The sequence below is a fragment of the Erythrolamprus reginae genome, chromosome 5 (assembly GCF_031021105.1).
Source record: "Erythrolamprus reginae isolate rEryReg1 chromosome 5, rEryReg1.hap1, whole genome shotgun sequence".
NCBI lineage: Eukaryota > Metazoa > Chordata > Lepidosauria > Squamata > Dipsadidae > Erythrolamprus > Erythrolamprus reginae.
In genome coordinates, this window is record NC_091954.1 from 65,662,315 (window position 1) to 65,687,977 (window position 25,663).

The window sequence follows — 25,663 nt, forward strand, 5'->3', positions numbered from 1 at the left end:
TATTTTGTGGTCTTATCAGATCTTGCTCATAGGCAAATGGTTTTTCTTGCAGATCTTCCAATGCACCGTTGTTGCATTGTCATGCTGTTGTTTGTAGCCAGTCTGTGTGATCTTCTTGCAGCAGTTAACCAGATGATCCACTGCTTCTTCAGCTTCTTTGTATAAGTGACATTTGTTGTCTTCTCACTTCTGGCTTTGTGTTCATTTGTTCTTAAGACTTGGTCTTGTGCAGCCAGAGTTAGCCCCTCTGTCTCATTCATCAACTTTCCACTCTTAGTCATTACCAGATCTGGTTGTTATTTGTTTTGCTTACACCCCCCTCCCCTGCACCCCGTTATAAACACTTTACCTTGCCAAATCTCTTTTCTATTCTTCCTTTATTCTTTCTTCTAGACCGCTCTGGCCTTTCTAGTACTCACTAGGCCTTCATGGCATATTAGCTTTTGTGCATGTTCTTCACTGTCCTTCAGATATTCTTCCAATGACCCTTTCCCACCCACTCCCTTCACCAACTGTATGGTGCGTTTGCAACATTCCACACTCATCTATTTTCATTAAATCTGTCAACTTCACTGCATGGATAAAGGGCATGATTCATTATCATTATTTTTCTGTCTTCCAACCCAGGTATTTTTAGTCCTGCTTGAGTCTATTCCACTATTCCAGCTCTGTATCTAATGACTGGAGTTGCCCAGGTGTTAATTGCCTTCCTCCATTGAACATGGACTTTAAGCACTTCTTCACTCATGATGTATATTCACTTCTAACCCCCTTCTTGATTTCAGTGTGTTTGATGTTGCCAGCTTGAAAGATGTCCAGATATTTATACTGATTCAGAAGTATATTAATAGCTACGTTTTCCAGATTGGGATTGTGCTGTTCTTTTTAGAAAAGGAGATAGTCAAACCTTTGTTCATCATTAGGCTGAAAGGGGAATTTAGTATTCTGTCCCATAAAGCAATTAAAGAAAAAGAGATATTTACAGCATTTACTCTTAAGAATGCATTCAAAATATCAGGAATTGATGGAGAAGGCATGAATCAAAAACTTGGAGTACCTTAGTGCTTCATCATTTAACCAAAGAGAGGAGAATGAGTTAGAATATCATTCATTAATTTTTGGAAAGCATTATTTTTTACTGCCCCCTGCTGATTAGAAACAGAAGTCTTTTTTTGTTGCAAGGCCAACTTGTCTTAATGCCTGCAGGGGAGTGTTAAGTTATAGGCAGTAAAGAATCCATTTTATATACTGTGCAAAAAGCTTTTTAAAACAATCTATTTCTGAACCTAAATTGTCCTGGGACTAGCTCTTGACATAAAAATTCATAGAAACCTCTTTTTTCCTTGTGTATGGTTACTCTTTGCTTTAGTGATGTAACGTTAGAATTCACATTGGCCAGGTTGTTCTGTAAATTAAACACTGACAGCTCCCCTCAGGGGAACAGCCAATGTATTTATGATGATGTGCTGATTACACAAAATACACTGCAAGCAGAAAACAGCTGCAGAGAACAAACCTCTTAAAAGAATACAATTACAAATCGTACCCTTAGTATTTCTAGCGGTGAGGGTAAAATACAACATGTTAATATAAGGGGACTTTTTGTTTTGTTTTTAAGATGGCTTGTTGAAAGATGGGAAAACTGAAAGATGGGGAAAAATCTTTAAAGTACGATTGGATTTGCATGTAGTCCTTTGGACCATATATGTGTAACCTATGTACAGTAATGTACACTATTCTTTGTGTTTTCTTTATACTTTTTTTATCCTTTAGATTTACAACTAATTTATTTATGCAGTTCTATTTGAGTCAATTTCTTGGCTCTTTATTGTCAACTTGTTTTTTAATTTAATATGACAACATACGTATAGATCTTATGGATATTTTATGTTACATACTGTGTGCGATACTATGTTCACTGCTTTTTTTTAGTTAACTGAGCTAATGATCAGATTTGGTATACATGTGACAGCTAAAGAGACTAGTTGAATCTACTCTAGCAAAAGCTGCTATTGTTTCTAAGATTTTTCTTTTCTTAGAATTAAAATTAATTTTTAAACCTAACTTGACGTAATGAAAACTGAGGTTTCTATTGGAAACAGGGATGGTGAAAGTAGATACGCCTGAAATATATGTGAACTGTTATTCAGGGGTTGCTTAGCTGAATTTAAAGTGACTATATCATTTCTGCCAATGTTAATGTAAAGAACATTTGGGGGGAAGGGAGAATAAATAATGCAGTCATAAACTAATGCATATAACATGTGTAATTAGAGTTCATTCATTACAATCATAAAATACAAATGAAAATAAAGATAGTAAAGAAATGGGGAAAGAAAGGAAATGAAAGCTGAAGAAATGTAGGATAAAGGGAAAAGAAAAAAAAAGAATAGAATAGAATAGAATTTTTATTGGCCAAGTGTGATTGGACACACAAGGAATTTGTCTTGGTGCATATGCTCTCAACGTACATAAAATAAAATATACATTTGTCAAGAATCATGTGATACAACACTTAATGATTGTCATAGGGGTCAAATAAGCAATGAAGAAGCAATATTAATAAAAATCTTCGGATATAAGCAACAAGTTACAGTCATACAGTCAACATGGGAGGAAAAGGGTGATAGGAATGATGAGAAAAACTAGTAGAATAGAAGTGCAGATTTAGTAGAAAGTCTGACAGTTTTGAGGGAATTATTTGTTTAGTAGAGTGATGGCGTTCGGGAAAAAACTGTTCTTGTGTCTAGTTGTCTTGGTGTGCAGTACTCTGTAGCGACGTTTTGAGGGTAGGGTAGGGTAGGGTTGACATCCAACTTTTTCAGTGCAGTAGAATACTACAGCCTCATTTTTTTTACTTTGACATGTTTAATAAACACTAGCCATTTCTATAACAACTGTGTATGTTCCCCAACCATCATAGCCCATAGCTTACCTATTCTCTTTATGTAGGTGTTCTCAAATTTTATGAGAACGAGAAGTCAGCAAGCATATCTGTTGATATGTAGAGTCAAGAAAAATGGTTGTGTTCATTCATGAAGATTGAAATGTTTTATCTTATAGCAAAGCCAATATAAACTAGGGTTTTCTTTGAGATAGCTTTGTTACAGCTCATTTTTCGCTGTTAACTGGATTCCATGCATGAAAGGCACATAGCTTCAAATTATTAACTCATATGATAAGTTTTCCAATTTTTTCAAATGTTAATTCCCCACAGTAAATCTCAAAAAAGTTGGGTGAGAACACAAAATCATTTTGTATTACATCTCTGCTATAAAAATGTTAACATTTTAGGCCTTCTGAAACATCCTTTTAGGTGGCCAGAAAGTATAAAGGTGATATTTTGACAAGTTGGTCTTATCTTTAGAAACATAATGAATATTCTCCAAAATACAAAATTATCCATGTTTTAAAATAGAATATTCCAACTTTACGGCAAATTTCGTGCAAATTACCAATCAATATAGAAACATAGAAACATAGAAGTCTGACAGCAGAAAAAGACCTCATGGTCCATCTAGTCTGCCCTTATACTATTTTCTGTATTTTATCTTAGGATGGATATATGTTTATCCCAGGCATGTTTAAATTCAGTTACTGTGGATTTATCTACCACGTCTGCTGGAAGTTTGTTCCAAGGATCTACTACTCTTTCAGTAAAATAATATTTTCTCATGTTGCTTTTGATCTTTCCCCCAACTAACTTCAGATTGTGTCCCCTTGTTGTTGTGTTCACTTTCCTATTAAAAACACTTCCCTCCTGGACCTTATTTAACCCTTTAAAATATTTAAATGTTTCGATCATGTCCCCCCTTTTCCTTCTGTCCTCCAGACTATACAGATTGAGTTCATTAAGTCTTTCCTGATCCATTTTATGCTTAAGACCTTCCACCATTCTTGTAGCCCGTCTTTGGACCCGTTCAATTTTGTCAATATCTTTTTGTAGGTGAGGTCTCCAGAACTGAACACAGTATTCCAAATGTGGTCTCACTGGCATTCTATATAGCGGGATCATAATCTCCCTCTTCCTGCTTGTTATACCTCCAGCTATGCAGCCAAGCATCCTACTTGCTTTCCCTACCGCCTGACTGAACTATACTACTAAAACTCTTGGGTCTAATTGTTTGACTTTCATTTGGGTGAAATGGTACATCCTATGTCAAAAAGGTTTGAATCAACATACCTCAAGTGGACAAACAAACTTAGCAAAGTTATGTCATGGTCTACTATGGTGACATTATCATTATTTTAAATTAATGACAATTTAAAGGTGCTGACAAAAGTTACTTATGACTAATCCTTATAGTTAATAACCATCATCATGTCCCAGTAGTCATGTGAGACAGTGATCCCGCTATATAGAGCGCTGGTGAGACCACATTTGGAATACTGTGTTAAGTTCTGAAGACCTCATCTACAAAAAGATATTGATAAAATTGAACGGGTCCAAAGACGGGCTACAAAAATGGTGGAACGTCTTAAGCATAAAACGTATCAGGAAAGACTTAATGAACTCAATCTGTATAGTCTGGAGGACAGAAGGGAAAGTGGGGACATGATCAAAACATTTAAATATGTTAAAGGGTTAAATAAGGTTCAGGAGGGAAGTGTTTTCAATAGAAAAGTGAACACAAGAACAAGGGGGCACAATCTGAGGTGGGTTCGGGGAAAGATTAGAAGTAATGTGAGAAAATGTTATTTTACTGACAGAGTAGTAGATGCTTGGAACAAACTTCCAGCAGACGTGGTCGGTAAATCCACAGTAACTGAATTTAAACATGCCTGGGATAAACATATATCCATCCTAAGATAAAATACAGGAAATAGTATAAGGGCAGACTAGATGGACCATGAGGTCTTTTTCTGCCATCAATCTTTTATGTTTCTATTTTCAATGCTATCTCCCAGCTTCCCACAAGGAAAGTCAGTGGGGAAGTTGAAGCTCTATTTAAGTCAAGGGTGTGCAAGAGTGCAAGGCACTGTACAGGCTGGGGAAGATGCACCAGAGATTGGAGAGGGAAGGGTGTTTGTGTGTGTGTGTGTTGTATGGAGATATCTTTGAAACAATGGCCCAACAGTCAGATCATGGTTTTGTGTCTTATAATATTCATCAGCTGTCCATAGAAATAAACTCTAGGTTAGACTCTTACAAAATACTTTCAAAACTATTTTTGGTGTTTTAGAAACTGCTAACTTATTAATTCCAAAACTGAGAAACCAGAAAGTGCTGTATTATTATTATTATTATTATTATTATTATTATTATTATTATTATTATTATTATTATTATTATTTATTAGATTTGTATGCTGCCCCTCTCCGCAGACTCTGTAACTGAATACATTGTCTTTATTTAGTTTTAGACAATCCAAATTCTTGCAAAAAGTCACATTTTTTGAAGAACCATTAATACGGTTAGTCCTTACCTTACAACCACAATTGGTATTAAGCAATGTGGCTGTTAACTGAGTTGCAAACCCAATTTCTCCCATTGATTTTGCTTGCTGGAAAATCATCTAGGATAGTCACAAATAGTAATCACATGACTTGGGACAATTCAGCCATTCTAAATACATGCTAGTTGCTAAGTTCCTGATATTTGATCACATGACTACTGGGGCATGATGATGGTTGTAACTATAAGGATTAGTCATAAGTAACTTTTGTCAGCACCATCTTAACTTTAAATTGTCGTTAAAAAAGAACGGTCATAAGTAATGGACTACATATAAACAGGACAAGAGTTGTACAGTGATCCCTCGAGTTTCGCGATCTCGATCTTCGCGAAACGCTATATCGCGATTTTTAAAAAAATATTAATAAAAAAAAACACCACTTCCGGGTTTGGCTTCGGGAGTCAGCTGGGAAGCAGCGCGGCTGTTTTAAAAGGTCGCAGCCGGCCTGGGGGGCTTCCCAGCACCCCCCCCCCGAGCCCCCAACCTGGGTCTTCCCGGCCGCCCACGCAAAGGGGAAACCCCGGCTCCTCGCTGATGCCCACCGCTCGCCCGCCAGCCAGCAAGAGGGGGAAGACCCAGGGAAGGTTCCTTCGGCCGCCCAGCAGCTGATCTGCTCGGTAGCGCAGCAGCAGCGAGGAGCCGAATCGTGGTTTCCCCTTTCTGGGCGGCGGGGAACGCAAACTCCACCATCTACGCATGCGTGGCCATAGAAAAAAAGGGCGCGCATGCGCAGATGGTGTTTTTACTTCCGCAACCCTACATCGCGAAAAATCGATTATCGCGAGGGGTCTTGGAACGGAACCCTCGCGATAATAGAGGGATCACTGTAATACCATTTTCTGCAACAGCAACCACACGAAAAGGTACATATAAACATTAAATTTGAATAATTTGAAAGTGTCACTTGTTCATATGAACATGTGTCAAACCTATAGGTCCAATTTCACATTTTTCAAATATGTTTTGTATCCTTAAATGCTGGTGTGGGGGGAGGGGGGAACGGATTGAATTCTGACTAAAGAAGAATCAGGTCTTTGGTATAAAAGAGATCAGGTATAATTTTCTAGTTGTGCCATAATGTCTTCTGAAATAAATTTATTTGGATTCAAAAGAAAAAGGAGAGTGAAAGTGCTAAAGTTGAACATCAAATAAACTTTTTTAAAAATCCATCACCCAATTTTCATATGGAAATTGCAGTTTAGGTAATTCTTTGGGATCTATATATCTTCAAAAGTTTTCTTGATAATTACATATCTAAGATAAATGTCCATAAAATCACTTCTTGGGATATACAATATGTTAATATAATGTTTATTCTTTAACAATACTTATTTTACCCCATAAACTCATTGAAATAAAAAGCCACGTATTTATTTCAATATTTAATTTGAGTTTGAAGTAGAAATTTTTAACAAACAATATTTTCCTAGAAATAATCATTCCAAGATAAGAGAATTCGGAAAGTAAAATAAATATTCTTATTCTCAAATTTCCATAGATGCCTTAGTCTTCAAATGATAAATTATGTGGATGATGAATAAATGTCTGTGCCCATAATTTCTTATTCATGTAAGTTGTTCAGTAATGTGAAAATCCTTGTTCAATTGTTTAATCATTGTCAGTAAAATATAATCCTGTTTATGAAAATGTAGAGACATATGCCTCCATGATATTTTTGGATAATATGCATCCAAAAATAAATACCGGTAATTGTGTTCTTCACAATTTTTCTACTATTGTCAAAACAAGCAAAACATAAATTTTCCCATTTGTGTATATCAAGTGAATTATAATAGCTCATATTTGTCTCTTCATGTTTCCAAACTATTTTTATCTTTCCTTTGATGTTGATCCCATGTGACAATCTAGTCTCTTGCATAATTGCCCCATTTTAATCAATGGAATAATTGATAAACCAGCCAGGATTTAAACTGATTATTTTCCTGACAAACTTCTCAAGGGGGTTAGGGGTTCTCTAAATTTTTGATGTGTGTTGTGTATTTTGTATATGAAGTGTGATTTGAGTTATCTGTTTTTATTTGCTTAATGATGGGTTGGTGTTAAAGTCAAATGTTTAATTAACCCAGCAATGGGCTGCGCTGTCTCTTACACACACATCCACTTGATTGAGATCACTCATAGAGAATACTGAATAGGAAGGATAATGTGGCACTCAGATGGAAGATTGCTTTTTCAATCTATTTGCTGGGTCACTGCTTTGAATGTCTTATTGGATGAAAGGCATTCAGCCCAGGGGGGGGGGGGGAGCCCAGCATTTAAGTACATTTTGCTTTTCTCTGGGTCCCCTCCCTGCTCAGAAGTTAACTAAAACAGATATGTTGTAAATTTAGTAGGCCATTCAGGTCCAAGCAAGACGGAGTGAATAGTGGCTTTTAATACACCAGGGCTTAAAGTTGTTTTCTTTTTGATAGAAACTAAAAATCTAATTGATATGTGAATAAGAGCTATCCTGTTTCCCCAAAACTAGGACCTGTTCGGATAACAAGCCCAATTGGGCTTTCAAGTGCATGCACTAGAATAAGCCATCTCCCCCAAAATAAGCCCTCCCCAATACTTTGACGCATGCGCAGCTGCTGTGCAAACAACACGACATGAGAAGGCGGGGTCAGCGGGGGGAGGAAAGGTCAAGGGGGACATGCCCCTGCACCCCACATGCCCCTGCCATCCACATAGAATGACCTCGTGGAGGCTGTTCCCACAAGCCCCAGTTTACACGCCTGTTCTCTTAGCGGCGGCTGCAAAAAGTGGACACAAAAAATGTTTCTTGCAAGTCCTTGTCAACCTGGGACTGGGGGTGGGGGGAGGGAAACTGGCATCAGAACTCTAAGCAGTGGCCAATGCGGGATCAGTGTGGGATTGGTGTGGCAGCATTGCCGGCAAGAGCCGGGGTGGCGCAGCAGGTAGAGTGCTGTACTGCAGGCCACTGAAGCTGACTGTAGATCTGAAGTCAGCGGTTCAAATTTCATCACCGACTCAAGGTTGACTCAGCCTTCCATCCTTCCGAGGTGGGTAAAATGAGGACCCGGATTGTGGGGGCAATAGGCTGGCTCTGTTCAAAAGTGCTATTGCTAACATGTTGTAAGCCGCCCTGAGTCTAAGGAGAAGGGCGGCATAAAAATCGAAAAAATAAAATAAAATAAAGTAAAATAAAAAAAAAAGATAAGATAAGATAAAATAAATAAAATAAAATAAAATAAAATAAAATAAAATAAAATAAAATAAAATAAAATAATGAAAAAAATATATATAAACAAATAAATAAATAAATAAATAAATAAATAAATAAGGGTCAGAGCCACTGCCGCCCAAGATCAGCAGGCCAGATTCAGTGAGCCGGATGCACTGCTGCTGCTCGGAAGAAGACGAGGAAGAGAGAGCAGGCGCTGTGAGAGAGTCCATTTCTCACGTTCTTTTTTATTTATTTATTTATTTATTACTTAGATTTGTATGCCGCCCCTCTCCGAAGACTCGGGGCGGCTCACAATATGTAAAAACAAATCATAAGCAATCAGGCAAATTTAAAATATTAAAATATTTAAAAAACCCCATATGCTAACAGTCACACACACAGACATACCATGCATAAATTAAACGTGCCCAGGGGGAGATGTTTCAGTTCCCCCATGCCTGACGGCAAAGGTGGGTTTTAAGGAGTTTACGGAAGGCAGGAAGAGTAGGGGCAGTTCTAATCTCCGGGGGGAGTTGGTTCCAGAGGGCCGGGGCCGCCACAGAGAAGGCTCTTCCCCTGGGGCCCACCAACCGACATTGTTTAGTTGACGGGACCCGGAGAAGGCCCACTCTGTGGGACCTAATCGGTCGCTGGGATTCGTGCGGCAGGAGGCGGTCTCGGAGATATTCTGGTCCGATGCCATGAAGGGCTTTAAAGGTCATAACCAACACTTTGAATTGTGACTGGAAATTGATCGGCAACCAATGCAGACTGCGGAGTGATGGTGAAACATGGGCATACCTAGGTAGGCCCATGACTGCTCTTTTCCTCCTGTCTGCAGCACACTCAGCTCCCCAAATCTGGCCTGCTGATCTTGGCTGGCTCGGTGGCTTGTACTATTTATTCAGAATCAAGCCAGCCTCTCTGCATAGCCTAGTGCCAAATCCCGGCTGCTTTTCAGGGCAGGCGGGATGCTTGGGGGCGCACATCACTTTCCCTTAGAGGGGGAAGGGGGAGACACAAACCCAGCAGTGTCCTCTGAGCAGAAAGAGATGAATTTCACCAAGGCTAGGTTGCATTGTCTGCCAAAGTGGCAGGGTTGTGTAATACTCCAGTTGGAAGGGAAAGTTGGGGACCCGAAAGGATGGTGGCGGTGGGGAGGGGAGGGGGACAGCCATGCACTCTCTTTCCAATGATTTATTTAAAGCTTTCCTGAAGGCCTCTCTAGCTGATAACAGAGCTCTGGATCAATCTGGAGCTCCGTTATCAGCTGCATAGGCTTTCCTGAAGGCCTCTGTAGCCGATAACAGAGCTCCTGATAGATCCAGAGCTCTGTTATTGACTACAGAGGCCTTCAGGAAAGCTTCGCCGGCTGCAGAAGAAGTGGGCCAAGATTTGATTTGATTTGATTTTATTGGATTTGTATGCCGCCCCACTCTGTAGATTCGGGGTGGCTAACAACAGTAGTAAACAGCATATGACAATCCAATATAAACAGTTAAAAACCCCTATTGTAAAACCAAACATACATACAGACATACCATGCATAAAATTGTAAAGGCCTAGGGGGAAAGAGTATCTCAATTCCACCATGCCTGATGGCAGAGGTGGGTTTTAAGAAGCTTACGAAAGGCAAGGAGGGTGGGAGCAATTCTAATCTCTGGGGGGAGTTGGTTCCAGAGGGCCGGGGCCACCACAGAGAAGGCTCTTCCCCTGGGTCCCGCCAAGCGACATTGTTTAGTTGACGGGACCCGGAGAAGACCCACTCTGTGGGACCTAACTGGTTGCTGGGATTCGTGTAGCAGAAGACGGTCCCTGAGATAGTCTGTGTGAGGCCTGGCTGCAACTGTCCAAAGCCGAAGAAGTTCCTGAAGACCTCTGACAGCAAAAAGGAGCCTGGGGCTGTTGACACAATCAAGTGAACTTCTAGTTGGCCCATTGGGCTGTTTTTTGCTGTCCCCAGGCTTCAGGAGACCTTCTTGAAGCCTGGGGAGAGCGGAAACAGCCCCAAAAAATGCTGAAAACCAGCTGGCCTGCACGCCCATGTGCACTGGAGCTGACATAGGGCAACACCTCGCGAGCCCTCAGATATGGCTCCTCATGTCACCTGTGGCACACGTGACATAGTAGGTTCACCATCACCGAGATCAACCATTTGGCATTTGTTCTGTGGTCAGGAGAATTCAAAAATAGGACAATCGTAAGATGATAGACATAGCATGATGTACAAATCTGTCCATTTTGTTTTATACATCACAGTGAACGTATTTGCGTACTGTCATATGTCATAATGTCCTATGGACTACCATTATCTGTGAACTATGATTATATATCTTACAAACAGAGTTGGAAATGAGAGTTCAGTTATTGTGCGGGATAATCAGATCTAAGGTCATATAATAGATATCAAAGTTAACTAGTCTTTCTGAATATGACACAAAAAGTGCAATGAAACTAGCAAACCTTAGAGTACGTTAATTGAGTACCTGCTGTTCTCCTGCAGATGAAGCCCTAATAAATACTAAGAAGAGACTATGAACCTGTGACTACAGAATGCTAATACAAAGTTTTTGTTAAGTTTCCTCAGACCTCTTGAATCTTACTGCCTCGTTAATTCTAGAAAAATTTTTTTGAAGGTCTGTTGCCATTGTACCATAGATCCTTAACTCTGCTTTCTGCTGTACAAGAAAAACAACCCATATGTCTTGGCCAACACTCAGAAAAAGTCTTGAATGTCCTTGCGTTCCATTTATGTATTTTATTCTTCTTTGTACTAGGATATAGCATTTTAAAAATACTGATTTGTAATGCAAAAGAATTTCAGCAGATCAAATGAAAAGAAACTTAGTTCCAATTGACTTCCTACATTGTTGTGTTACTACTGTTCCAAGTTTAAATTAAGCTGCAAGGTGGGGTGTAGATATTTGCATTTTTATCAGCAATAATAGTAACTAATTTCAACAAGGATTTTTTTTGGAGGAGGGGGGGGTGTTTGCTTTTCCCAGCATGTGATTTTAAATAAGTATAAGTAGAATATATATATCCTTCTGTGGGGGGAAAGAAGAAGCTAGAAAGCAAATGGAAGATGAAGAGGGTTTTAAAAGGATATTTCATTTTGGAAGCTGATCTGCCTTAATGTCCTTTAAGTTTTTATAGATGTAATCTAACCACTTATTAAGAAATATTATGAAACAGCTCTAGTACAGTTGTCTGAATAAACAAAAATAATTAAATGTCCTGATTAGAGAAAGCAAATGCTCTTTGCTTAATTGTGGGAAATTATATTCTAAGACTCTTATTTATTTATGTAAATAAAAGTCACTGAAATTATATTCTATGGCTCTTATTTGTTTATGTAAATAAAATCATTTAAATTGAAGGCTCTTTCAACAAGCCTTCTTCTTATCGGTTTTATTTTTTTTAATGATTTTTGAAAGATTTTTAAAAATTGCTTTATTTGTTGCCACAGTTGTTAAGTGAAACACAATAATTACATTAGAACTACAGTTAAATAAATCTGGCTTCCCTATTGACCTTTATTTATGTATTTATTTATTTATTTATTTATTTATTTATTTATTGACTTTTATTGACTTTTATTGACTTTTATTTATTTATTTATTGACTTTTATTTATTTATTTATTTATTGACTTTTATTTATTTATTGACAGTTATTTATTTATTTATTTATTATTTATTTATTTATTTTTTATTCATTCATTCATTCATTCATTCATTCATTCATTCATTTATTAGATTTGTATGCCGCCTCTCTCCAAGGACTTGGAGCGGCATACATGCTTATCAGAAGGTTATAAAAGTTGATCACATGACCCTGGGATACTGCAAAACATCATAAATACATGCCAGTTGCCAAGCTTTGAATTTTGTCTATGGAGCTTCTCAGTCATCCAGATTGTGATTGTCTTAAGCTGAAGAAGCTTCTTGGATGAGAAGCAAACTGTATTTAAACAAATCCATTTGCCTCTTGAAAAAACGCCTTTGGGACTTCCAAATTTTGATCACATGACCATAGGGATGCTGCAGTGGCCGTACATGTGAAAAACAGTAAAAAGGTCATTTTTTCCAGTACAGTTTTAATTTTGAAAGATCACTAATTGAAAGGTGTAAGATGACTACCGGCACTACCAGTTTATAGATTCTTACATTCATATATCCTGGTATTAATTAAATGATAATAATTTATATTTTATCATAAATTAGTCTTTTATAACGATACCTATACTTTCAGTTTTCTCTCTGTGTTCTTCAATTATATATTTCTTCTTTCTTAGTTTCATAGTTGTTATAAACAATTTGTTCTCCTACCTGATAGCAGGAGAGTCCAAGAATGGGATATTTACATTGTCCTTTCTGCCCAGTTTTTGACTCAGTCTAGCCCTAAGAGAGACGTTTTTTCTGGACTTCGGATATAAAAAAACCCATTCTTGGATTCTATCAGACTGAAACAGGTTTTATTGTGATTGCGGCTAATTTGACAGCTAGCGGAAGCAGCAGGAGCTTCACCCTCATTCCCACTGCCAGAGTTCTCCCCCATGCTGATCGTAATAAAACCTGTGCTGGCCAATCCATGTTCCCTGACAATGATCTGTAGGTCAGAGATCGGCTCAAGGTTGACTCAGCCTTCCATCCTTCCAAGGTGGATAAAATGAGAGCCCGGATTGTGGGGGCAATATGCTGGCTCTGTTAAAAAGTGCTATTGCTAACATGATGTAAGCTGTTCTGAGTCTAAAGAGAAGGGCGGCATAAACAAACAAACAAACAAACAAACAAACAAACGCCACTGATCTAGAAGTCCCTCAGCTAGGACCTGTGGGAACGTCAGGCATGGGGGAACTGAGGCATGGGGGAACTGAGATATCTTCCCCGGACCTATACAATTTATGTGTGGTATGTTTGTATGTATGTCTGCTTAATAATGGGGTTTTTAAAATATTTAAAATTTTTAAATTATTAGATTTGTTACGAACTGTTTCATTGTGTTGTGAGCCACCCCGAGTCTACGGAGAGGGGCAGCATACAAATCTAATAAATAAATAAATAAATATTTATTTATTTATTTATTATTTAGATTTGTATGCCGCCCCTCTCCGCAGACTCGGGGCGGCTCACAACAAAGTGAAAACAATTTACACCAAATCTAAATTACTGTTTAAAAATATTTAAAAACCCCATTTTCTAAACACACATACATACAAACATACCATTCATAAATTGTATATGCCCGGGGGAGATGTCTCAGTTCCCCCATGCCTGACGACAAAGGTGGGTCTTAAGGAGCTTATGAAAGGCAAGGAGAGTAGGGGTAGTTCTAATCTCCGGGGGGAGTTGGTTCCAGAGGGCTGGGGCCACCACAGAGAAGGCTCTTCCCCTGGGGCCCGCCAACCGACATTGTTTAGTTGACAGGACCCGGAGAAGGCCCACTCTGTGGGACCTAATCGGTTGCTGGGATTCGTGCGGCAGCAGGCGGTCTCGGAGATATTCTGGTCCAGTGCCATGAAGGGCTTTATAGATCATAACCAACACTTTGAATTGTGACCGGAAATTGATCGGCAACCAATGCAGACTGCGGAGTGTTGGTGAAACATGGGCATAACTAGGTAAGCCCATAACTGCTCTCGCAGCTGCATTCTGCACGATCTGAAGTTTCCGAACACTTTTCAAAGGTAGCCCCATGTAGAGAGCATTACAGTAGTCGAACCTCGAGGTGATGAGGGCATGAGTGACTGTGAGCAGTGACTCCCGGTCCAGATAGGGCCGCAACTGGTGCACCAGGCGAACCTGGGAAAACACCCCCCTCACCACAGCTGAAAGATTGTTCTCTAATGTGAGCTATGGATCGAGGAGGGTGCCCAAGTTGCGGACCCTCTCCGAGGGGGTCAATAATTCCCCCCCCCGGGTAATGGAAGGACAGATGGAATTGTCCTTGGGAGGCAAAACCCACAGCCACTCCGTCTTATCAGGGTTGAGTTTGAGTCTGTTGACACCCATCCAGGCCCCAACAGCCTCCAGACACCGGCACATCACTTCCACTGCTTCGTTGACTGGACATGGGGTGGAGATGTAAAGCTGGGTATCATCAGCATACTGATGATACCTCACCCCATGCCCTTGGATGATCTGGCTGGCTGGCACAGCCACTGATTCATGGAGCTGTTTGAGGTCGCAGACTGTCTTGTTAAACTTTGGAGATAGCTCTTCTCCCTCATTGTGGATATAACCTCCAGGAATGGGTTAACTCTGTTCCGCGCTCAGCAATCTACTAGGGCCAGGCTAATCCCCATCAGAGTTCCTGCCTTGAGTCTAAGGCACACTAATTCCTGTCAGGTCAGGCTGTCAAAATGGTGGGGCATACCTCAGATGACAGGAACGGAGTTGACGGGCGTTCTCCAGCTTTGAATGAGCCCACCGGCAAAGGAACTGCCAAGTCGCGATTGGCTTCCAAGAGGCCAGCGACACGATCAAAACTAAGGCTCTCAGATCCTCAAAAGCTCTCCAGCACTGAAGAGAGGAATGCTAGCAGGCGTTTGAAAGCCCTCAAAAAGCAGTTTTTAAGGGCGGCAAAGAAATATGGCAAACAGCCAGCTTCTCCTCTGACAGTTGCAAATCATTTGCACGCCTGTCAGATAGAGCCTTAGTTCAGCCACAAGCTGCAGTTCCATTGGAGTCTCCACCAGAGGGAGTGAGGGAGCATTCTCCTTCTAGCTCTTTGCACTTTGACAGAGAAAAAAGTATGGATCCCTTTGCTTGCATAACAACAGACAGGCAGCCTAGATCTGTCAAGAGGTCACCCTCTAAAACTATCTTTATCCCGTCTGCAACCAGGGTCAGTTAGGGTTCCGTCAGGGGCCTGAGATTTCACAGGAGATGAGACTTATAATTTCTCAAGCCACCTCCCAAGATATTGCTACAGGCTTGTAGCAAATCTGCCGCCTTTTCTTGACTATTTCTGCCAGCTCTATTTAAGCCCTTACTACAATAAGGCCAGGTCCACCACCAAGTTGGGATTGCGGTCTCCATTTCTACAGGCTCCTCACGATCCTTCTGAGGGTCTTTTCCACAAGCCCAGATCAACAGGAGGAGATTCCTACCCCTTGACTATTTCTGGAGGTCATCCATAAGCAATGGATCTTCCCAGGGCCTTCCCCACTCCGACTGGCAATGACAGGCGTTTTTACAATGCTGGCCCTGAACTAACTGAGCTTTTACAGCTGCCTACAGTATTTATTTATTTGCAGTAGATGGCCCAGTGGCAAACCTTGCCTCCTCCTCCTCCATTGTGGCAGGAGATTTAGCTGACAATCTGAGAGCTAAGGACAAGAAAGATGAGCTTGTCCTCTGCAAGACTTATCAAGCAGCGGTCTGGGCAGGGAAGGCGACTATGGCTGCTTCATTTTTTAACCGCGCTTCATTGCTCTGGCTCTGACAGTTGCAAGAGAAGGTGCCACCGCAGGAAGCGCAACTGCATCAAGATATCAATAGATTGGCTGCCACACAATTTTCAGCAGACACAACTTTAAATGTGGCTAAATTTACGTCCTGTGCCCCCTCCTCCTCCTCCTCCATCGCATCTAGGAGGTTGTTATGGCTCCGCAATTGGCAGATGGATGCCAGGTCAAAATGGCAGTTGGCCTCTGCTCCTTATAAGGGGTTCTTGTTATTCAGGGAAGCCCTAACCCCAATTTTAATTGAAAATAAGGACAGGAAGACGGTCATGCTGGGCACGCTCAGGAGAGCAGATTGCAGACCTTTGCCATATTTCCGCAGACCTACTTTTCAGTCCTTTGAACCAGATGTCACTCCACCACCTCAGTTTGGTCCACAACATTAGGCTCAAATGGAGAGAAATGGAGAGAGCTGGCCCTTGTGACCAACCCAGACAAAACTTCCAAAGCCAGTGGCCCTTTTGTGGAATGGGAATTCATCCCTTCCATAGAGCTAAGTGGCCGTCAGACCAAGCCTCTCATTGGGGCCCGATTGGCTCTACCACATACAATTGGATACTTAATACTAGGCCTCACCCTAGAGTTCCTCTCCATGCCCCTGAACCGCTTTGTGCATTTCTCTCTCTTCTCAAATTCTGAAAAACAAGGTCTCATGCAACAGGCCATCCAGCAGCTGTTGGGCAATCAGGCCATAGAACTATATCCTCTGGAACAAGAGACAGGGATTCTATTTAATTCTTTTCATCATTCCAAAGTCTTCAGGAGGTGGTGGAGAGTGACTCTAGTTTTAAAGAATCTGAATATGCATCTGGTCTACAGGAAATTCAAAATGAACTCCCTCAATTGCATCTTGAAGGGCATATGGGAGGGTGATTTCCTGGTATTTATTGATCTCATGAAGGTCTAGCTACATGTGCCAATCCTGCCAGCTCATCTTTCTCAGATTTCAGTATAGGACAGAGCATTACCAGTACAGGGCACCGCCCTTCAGCCTGGCCTCAGCACCTAGGTGTTTCTCAAAAAGGCTGGTAGCACTGGCAGCTCACCTTAGATCCATTCCATCTCCAGTGCTACCTGGATGACATCCTCATCCAGGCTTCATCTCCATGACTAGCAACAGAGGATGTTCAAACATTTCATTTCATTTCATTTCATTTATTGGATTTATATGCCGCCCCTCTCCGAAAACTCGGGGCGGCTAACAACAGTCATGAACAATGTACAGTAAAAATCCAATACTAAAAAACTAACTTAAAACCCCTTAATATATAAAACCAGCATACGTACAAACATACCATACATACAGTTGTATCAGCCTAGGTGGAGAAGAAGTCTTAATTCCCCCATGCCTGGCGGCAGAGGTGGGTTTTGAGTAGCTTACGAAAGGCAAGGACAATGCGGGTGCTGCAGGACCATGTATTTTCTACAAATTTCAGGAAAAGTCACCATCTGAATCCTTCACCTGGAGCCATGATCAACACTGAGCTCTGCAAGGTGTTCCTGTCTCAAGAGCATCAAGACAGCCTGGTGGCCCCGGTGAACCAAGTTTGGGAGAGATGCATGGTAACTGTGGCTGTACTGTCTCAGATTCTGGGGAAGATGGCCTTGTGTGTTTCCATAGTCTCATGGTCACGGCTTCATGCCAGGCCCCTGCAAGGGCTTCTGCTCCCATTCTAGCAATCGAGCAGCAGCAACATGCAGATCAGGATTCAAATTCCACCTTCCTGCAGTCCCTTCTGTGATGGACATCCCCAGATTGATGGTGTCAAACTTGCAGCCTGCAGACCAAATACATCATATGCTGTCCACCCCCACTCCCATTTTAGCAAAGGGGGGGGGGGAGTTGTGATATGTCGCGTGATGACAACATGTTGTCATGGGTTTGATACCTCTCTGTTTGGGTTCCAAATAGGATCCAAACTAAATCAGAATCCGAGGTAAAGTATTCCTCAAAATTTCAGTTTATTAGCACAGCTATGTTGGTACATCTGGGTGAAACCCAAATCTGAAGTCGTCTGGGTTTCACTACCCAGTAGAAAGTTCAGGCCCTTTCTCCCATACCCACAAATCCATCTTGTTGTCCAATCTGCAAGCGCCAAGCTGGCAGAGTCCACCCATCTCCTTCTGTGTAAGTGCAGAAGTGCAGAGACAAAGGATGACCTTGGCTTCTTAGAAAGAATTTGTTATGGCTAGAATGAGCCAGGGTGGCGCAGCAGGTAGAGTGCTGTACTGCAGGCCACTGAAGCTGACTGTAGATCTGTAGGTCAGCGGTTCAAATCTCACCACCGGCTCAAGGTTGACTTAGCCTTCCATCCTTCCGAGGTGGGTAAAATGAGGACCCGGATTGTGGGGGCAGTATGCTGGCTCTGTTAAAAAGGGCTATTGCTTAACATGTTGTAAGCTGCCCTGAGTCTAAGGAGAAGGGTGGCATAAAATCGAATAAATAAATAAATGCTAACAATCTCATACCATCCCCCCTCCCATTCTCTCACAATACAAAACATGTAGTAGAATAGTATAAAATGTGGCAGACCTAAGATTCCATTTAAAATAACTTCAGACTGACACCCTGTTTTACAATAACAAGATTCTTGCTTTAATCTGTCATTTACAAAGAGTGGGAGTTTTACTCTTCTGCAACTATTAGACTAATATTTATTTCCCCTTCCTCTTAAATGTGTGCTGTGGACAGAGTCACAAGGTTTTTCAATTCTTTCTTATGCTGTCCCATAAGATGGTGAAATTCAACTTGGATTCTTTCCCTCAAAGCCTCTTCTTTATTGAAAGACCAAGTGTGAGTCTATCAAAGTGTCTGGAATGTTGTATTCAATCTCTTTAATTGTCCTTGAGTTACTTAAGAAATTACTTGTGATCTGATTGTGCTGCTACTGATTTTCACTTCTGTATACCAATAGTGTTCGTGATGACTTGATACAGTTAATGTTGTCCTTTAGCTTTGTCCGTTTCTATAGTCTGATATGATATTTGACATGATATTTGTAACTGGCTTTATTCTCTCAAAGCAGCCTTCATTCTAATTAGTGGGTGCAGTCCTTAAAGGCTTTAAAGGCCAACCAATTTTGATTCATGGGATAATTTATTTATTTATTTATTAGATTTGTATGCCGCCCCTCTCCGCAGACTCGGGGCGGCTAACAACAGTAAAAAGACAATATAAACAAATCTAATATTAAAAGTAATTTTAAAAACCCCAATTTAAGGAACCAATCATACATACAGACATACCATGCATAAATTTTATAAGCCTAGGGGAAAGGGAATATCTCAATTCCCCCATGCCTGATGACAGAGGTGGGTTGATAATGACTACAGTGGTCCCTCGAGTTTCGCGGGCTCGAACTTCACAAAACGGCTATACCACGGTTTTTCAAAAATATTAATTAAAAAATACTTTGCTGTTTTTTCCCTTATACCATGGTTTTTCCCGCCTGATGATGTCATACGTCATCGCCAAACTTTCGCCCGCCTTTAATAAATATTTAATAAATAAACATGGTGAGTAATAATCTAAATGGTTGCTAAGGGAATGAGAAATTGCAGTTTAGGGGTTTAAAGTGTTAAGGGAAGGCTTGTGATACTGTTCATAGCCAAAAATAGTGTATTTACTTCCGCATCTCTACTTCGTGGAAATTCGACTTTCGCGGGCGGTCTCGAAACGCATCCCCCGCGAAAATCGAGGGAACACTGTAATGATAAACATTTTATCTGCGTTGTGTATGTGACTGAATACACACTCACATATATACACGTGTACACACACACATGTACAATTTATTTATTTATTTATTGGATTTGTATGCCGCCCCTCTCCGAAGACTCGGGGCGGCTAACAGCAATAATAAGACAGCATATAATAATAATAATCCAATACTAAAAACAATTAAAAACCCATTATAATAAAAACCAAACAGACATACAGACATACCATGCATAAAATTGTAACGGCCTAGGGGGAAAGAGTATCTCAGTCCCCCATGCCTGGCGGCAGAGGTGGGTTTTAAGTAGCTTACGAAAGGCAAGGAGGGTGGGGGCAATTCTAATTTCTGGGGGGAGTTGGTTCCAGAGGGCCGGGGCCGCCACAGAGAAGGCTCTTCCCCTGGGTCCCGCCAAGCGGCATTGTTTAGTTGACGGGACCCAGAGAAGACCCACTCTGTGGGACCTAACTGGTCGCTGGGATTCGTGCAGCAGAAGGCGGTCCCAGAGATAATCTGGTATGTGTGTGTGTGTACGTATGTATGTATGTTGTATGTATTCTGTATATGAAGGTCTTGGCATATTCATGTTTCTTCCCATGTAAGTTTCAGAGATTCCTGGTGACGTTTTGACGAGGTCGAAACGTTGCCAGGAATCTCTGAAGCTTACATGGGAAGAAACCCAAATATGCCAAGATCTTCATACCTGTACCTGTGAAAATCTACGAAAACACACACACACATTCACATATATCTATGTATAATGTGTGTGTGTGTACGTATATATGTTATACATGAATACATTTATTATTATTATTATTATTATTATTATTATTATTATTATTATTATTTATTGGATTTGTATGCCGCCCCTCTATATACTATATGTATATATAGTGTACATACACTATATATATATATATATAGTGTATGTACACACGCACACACACTTTTGAAATCCCCATACACTTACATCCCCTCAAGCTTATCCTCTCTCCCTGTCAGGTTAATCAATAGACACCGTATGGCAGAGGGTCAGTAATCAGTGTCATCATGCCTTTAAATCGTGTTGAAAATTTGCTTAAAGCCTGGGCCAATTAACATCGAGATGATGAATGGATGGGTAGATGGGAAGAGCCTTGTGCTTGGGGGCTTTGTGCAAAGGAGATGCTCAGCTGTTGAGCAGCCGACACCAGCGAATAAAATCAGCCATTCATATGAGCTCAGTCCACCCACTCTTAATGATAATGTCAATCTAGCAAAATATATACACATTGGAGTTGTCATGAGTTCATAAATCAAAGGAGTTTGTCAAAGGCATTCAGATTAACGAGGCAGCAGCAATAACAAGTCAAATTTGCATAGAGAATTGCCTGAATCTCAGTAAATTATGATCCAGTTTTTCATTTGATTATTTGCTAATGTCTCAAGAGGGGAAATGATTATATTAGCATGCAAAATCTACTCCAGAAGTAGGAATCTGAGGTGCAGCCGACCAGCACATGATGACAATTAATCAGTTTCTGCATACTAGCGTGAATACACAAGGCCCAGAAATGAACTCCTTTTATTATTATTTCTCCTTGCTACTGATCCAAATGGTTCAGCTTGACAGTGACTTTATATTGCTTTAACAGTGTTCTGAATTGTGCCTGTAGGCAAGACATAGTTATGCAGCTATAACCAACCTATCCATCTGCCAACCAGATTGGAATTCTCTTATCCAAAGCTACCATTAACCCCCACTGACAGTTCCAGACAGGATTAAGGATTTGAAAGCATAAAGAAGTGCTCTCTGTGTATATATGGTTCCTTGCTTTCCGACGCAGATAGATTTTTCAAAAAAAGTGCTGCATCTGTATGGTTTATTAATAGTGCTGACAAATGCAAGCCTCCACTTTTCCCATCCTCAGGAAATAAAAACCTCAGTGCTTCCATTGGCAAGATTATTGCTTGAGACAAGAGGCATTTTTAATAATCCTGAAAGGCTTTTAATCCATCCATTGCCTCTGATTCTAGCACATGAATTTAATGCAACAATTTGCGTTATCATGTTCAGTTTCTTCATTGTAACTAGGTAGGGATGTTTTGGAGAGGTGTGACTGAATTTCCTGATAGACCTGTGGGTACAATGGTTGTTGAGGTGGTTGCATGCTAGGGAGATTTGTTATGTTCATTACAAGGTAAAGCATTCTCTAACAAATGACCTTTCTCAAAAGTCTATTCCTGTTAAGTTACTACAGTGATCCCTCGATTTTCGCGATCTCGTTCTTAGCGAAACGCTATATCGCGATTTTTCCCACCCGATGACGTCACTCTCTTCCTTTCTCATCTTTCTTTCTCTCTCTCTTTCTCTATCTTGCTTCTTCCTCTCTCACACTCTCTTCCTCCCTCTCTCATCTCTTTCTTTCCTTCTCTCTCTTTCTCTATCTCTCCCCCTCTTGCTGGCGGGCGGCGGGCGGGCGAGCGGGGGCATCAGCGAGGAAGACCCAGGGAAGGTTCCTTCGGCCGCCCAGCAGCTGATCTGTTCGGCAGCGCGGCAGCAGCGAGGAGCTGAATCAGGGTTTCCCCTTTGCGTGGGCAGCGGGGAAATCCCGATCTTCATCTGCTCGCTGCTGCTGCGCTGCTGAGCAGATCAGCTGCTGGGCGGCCGCAGCAGCAGTGAGCAGATGAAGATCGGGGTTTCCCCGCCGCCCACGCAAAGGGGAAACCCCGATTCGGCTCCTCGCTGCTGCCGCGCTGCCGAGCAGATCAGCTGCTGGGCGGCCGAAGGAACCTTCCCTGGGTCTTCCCCGCCGCCCACGCAAACTCCACCATCTGCGCATGCGCGGCCATGAAAAAGGGCGCACATGCGCAGATGGTGTTTTTACTTCCGCAACCCTACATCGCGAAAAATCGATTATCGCGAGGGGTCTTGGAACGGAACCCTCGCGATAATCGAGGGATCACTGTATTACCAAAAAGAAACTTTGCAAGTAGTAATGTAAGTATTGCCTAGTTACTGGGATAAGAATGACCAACACGTCTCTCACTAAATTACCTTACTTTAAATTTTCTTATGTGTTCTTATCTTTAATCCTGTAGTAGGTTAGGGTTGAAATCAGAAAACAAAATTCCCAAGGAGAGAAGCTAAATAAATTAATCATTCTTTTATAAATTTCATAACAAAATCTCTTTTTGTTACGATTATATTACATTCGTTTATCCAGGCCTTCCTCAAAGCAGACAAAAATAATATCAGCTACACCATCCCATTACTTTCTTGAGTATCATTTAGCAATTATAGAATAATTCAGAATTATTATTATTATTATTTGTATGCCGCCTTCTCCGAAGACTCGGGGCTCTACTCATTGATTCCATGTGGGATTATATCATAAATTATTGCCTTTATTCTGAATTGTTAAATGTGTGGGGGAGGGGCGGGAATAGCAAAAGACCACATGTTATATGGTAAACTGAAACAAAAGATCTGATAATTCATGATGTCCTATGATCCAAAAATTAGAGAGAATATAATTTCTGATTTGATTTTTTTAAAGAATAGCAATAGCAAAATGACTTTTTTTCTATCTAAATTCCATGTTCAAAATGAAGAAAGTTTTAGCAACAGGAATATAATTAATAATTTAATCACAATTTTTGAACTTTCTTATGCTTCATTGCAAAGCATCTCTTTACTAATCAGCAGAAAGTAAAGAGATAGTAACAATTTCTTAATTTTTGCTCTGAAGACTAATTATCTTGCTGAATTGGAAATCTAGCTCTAGCCTTCTTAAATTGGAGGTCAAAAGCAGTTCAGTGGGAGATGTTGATCACAGATGTACATATCTATTTTACTTGTTAGGGTGCATAACAGACCTAAAAGACAACTTGCATTTTACATTTATTTTTTGTCTTGGGATTGGTTGCGATAGAAAATATATTTCAGGAATAATCTAAGGCTTGTGGTCCACCAAGACTTCCAGTTTCTAAGCAGTGAGTTCCATCTTTGCTGCGGTTAAAGAGCTTAATGTTTTCCAGTTTTTCAGCCTTTGCCAAGCGTAACTTAACTTGCTGACAAAAGTGCATGAGCAGCGCTCCTCTTTAATAGTCTGCTATGTTGGTGCAGTAGAATAGGGTGACGGCAAGCTGTGAGCCACCATATGCACTTGGCAGTCATTGTCTGGTCTTTGTTCAGCCAACCTCTTAGTCTTGCCACCTATAAAGATAATGAATAAAACAAAGGCTTCAAATTAGCTGTTTAGTTTCAAGATGAAATTAGTAAACTTCAAGCATGTTGGGGTGGGCAACATAAAGGCAATAGAATTCCAGTAATATAACTTAGAAGGACATCAAAGCAAAATAGGATCCAAAATTAAAGTTTTAAAAAATTCCAGCTGCATTAACAGCCTAAAAATTGTAATGTATAAACTTTTCCTATCCTTTATATTTTACTTGGTGGCAATTAGCTTAACCCCGACAAGACGGAGTGGCTCTGGGTTCTGCCTCCCAAGGACACTTCCATCTGTCTGTCCATCACTCTGGAGGGGGGGAACTTTTGACCCCTCAGAGAGGGTCCGCAACTTGGGAGTCCTCCTCGATCCACAGCTGTCTTTAGAACATCATCTTTTGGCTGTGGCGAGGGGGGGATTTGCCCAGGTTCGCCCGGTGCACCAGTTGCGGCCCTATTTGGATAGGGAGAGTCTACTCACAGTCACTCACACCCTTATCACCTTAAGATTCGACTACTGCAATGCTCTCTATATGTGGCTACCTTAGCTATGTGTGTAGCACACCGGGAGCAGCGGCAGCAGCAACCCCTGTCTGCTACTGAGGGTTTCATGATTTGGGGTGATGACACTGTAATATCACCTATAGGAACAGAACCACAATTTAACCAGAAAACAGGTATATTTTATTATCTACAAGGAAAAAAAGATGGAGAGAGTCTCTGCCATTTAGCTGAACAAAAAAATTGGTCTGTGACCCCTACAAATGCTACATAAAAAGCCAACCTCTGTTTTATAGTTCACTTTGTTACAATCATTTAAATTTCATAAAAGAGATCTCAGGGTACTAAATACTGTACTATTGCAGAATAAGACATATTAGTTATGTAAAAGAATACAAGCTTAAATTTGTAGAAATTTAAAAGAACAAACTTACATTTGCAATACATGTAGCTAGTCCTCATTTAGCAGTTGTCTTATTAACTGAATATTTCCAAATATGATGGTTATAACTGCTAGCAAAAAAATATTTTCTGACCAGGGCATGCACTTGTGCCCAATCTCTTCTACTGACAACAATGCACGCCAGAACAAGAGTAATTTTGACATCACTGCATGAGAGAACTTTAGCTAAATGAGACAGCAGCAACCAGTGATCTTTGCAGCATCTCTTTCTTTTAGTCAAACGATTTTCTTTGCAGCCTTGCCACTAGAACTGATTGCTGTTGCTAAATAAGGACTGTCTGTATTGTAAATGCTTGTTTAATTATGTAGGTAACCAAATTAATGGGATACTTGAACTATTTTTTCCCCTTTTTTTGTGTAGACTTCCTCTGAAAGAGAAGATTGTAATAATGACGAGCCTCCCAGAAAGATAATTCCTGAGAAGAATGCACTCAGGCAGGTATGAAATTGATTCAGACTCACAAGTGCCACCCACCTCTTTACTTTCAAACAGCTAGGATTCTCTGATACACTTTGGAAAAGCTATAACATAGAAATAGACACAATCTGAAGTTAGTTGGGGGAAAGATCAAAAGCAACGTGAGAAAATATTATTTCACTGAAAGAGTAGTAGATCCTTGGAACAAACTTCCAGCAGACGTGGTTGGTAAATCCACAGTA

General features: G+C 40.7%; 1 protein-coding gene across 12 annotated transcripts in view; it reads left to right on the forward strand.

The window, feature by feature from the left end:
* The window catches only part of BTRC (beta-transducin repeat containing E3 ubiquitin protein ligase), a 199,680-nt gene that overhangs the window by 67,830 nt on the left and 106,187 nt on the right, over positions 1 to 25,663 (forward strand). For 11 of the 12 annotated variants that reach the window (XM_070752861.1, XM_070752858.1, XM_070752869.1 and 8 more), the window contains one exon: positions 25,365 to 25,442. The exons of the other annotated variant lie outside the window; for it this stretch is intronic. In XM_070752861.1, coding sequence (XP_070608962.1) covers positions 25,365 to 25,442 — 78 coding nt within the window. The remainder of the gene's footprint in view (positions 1 to 25,364; positions 25,443 to 25,663) is intronic. 12 annotated transcript variants of the gene reach the window in all.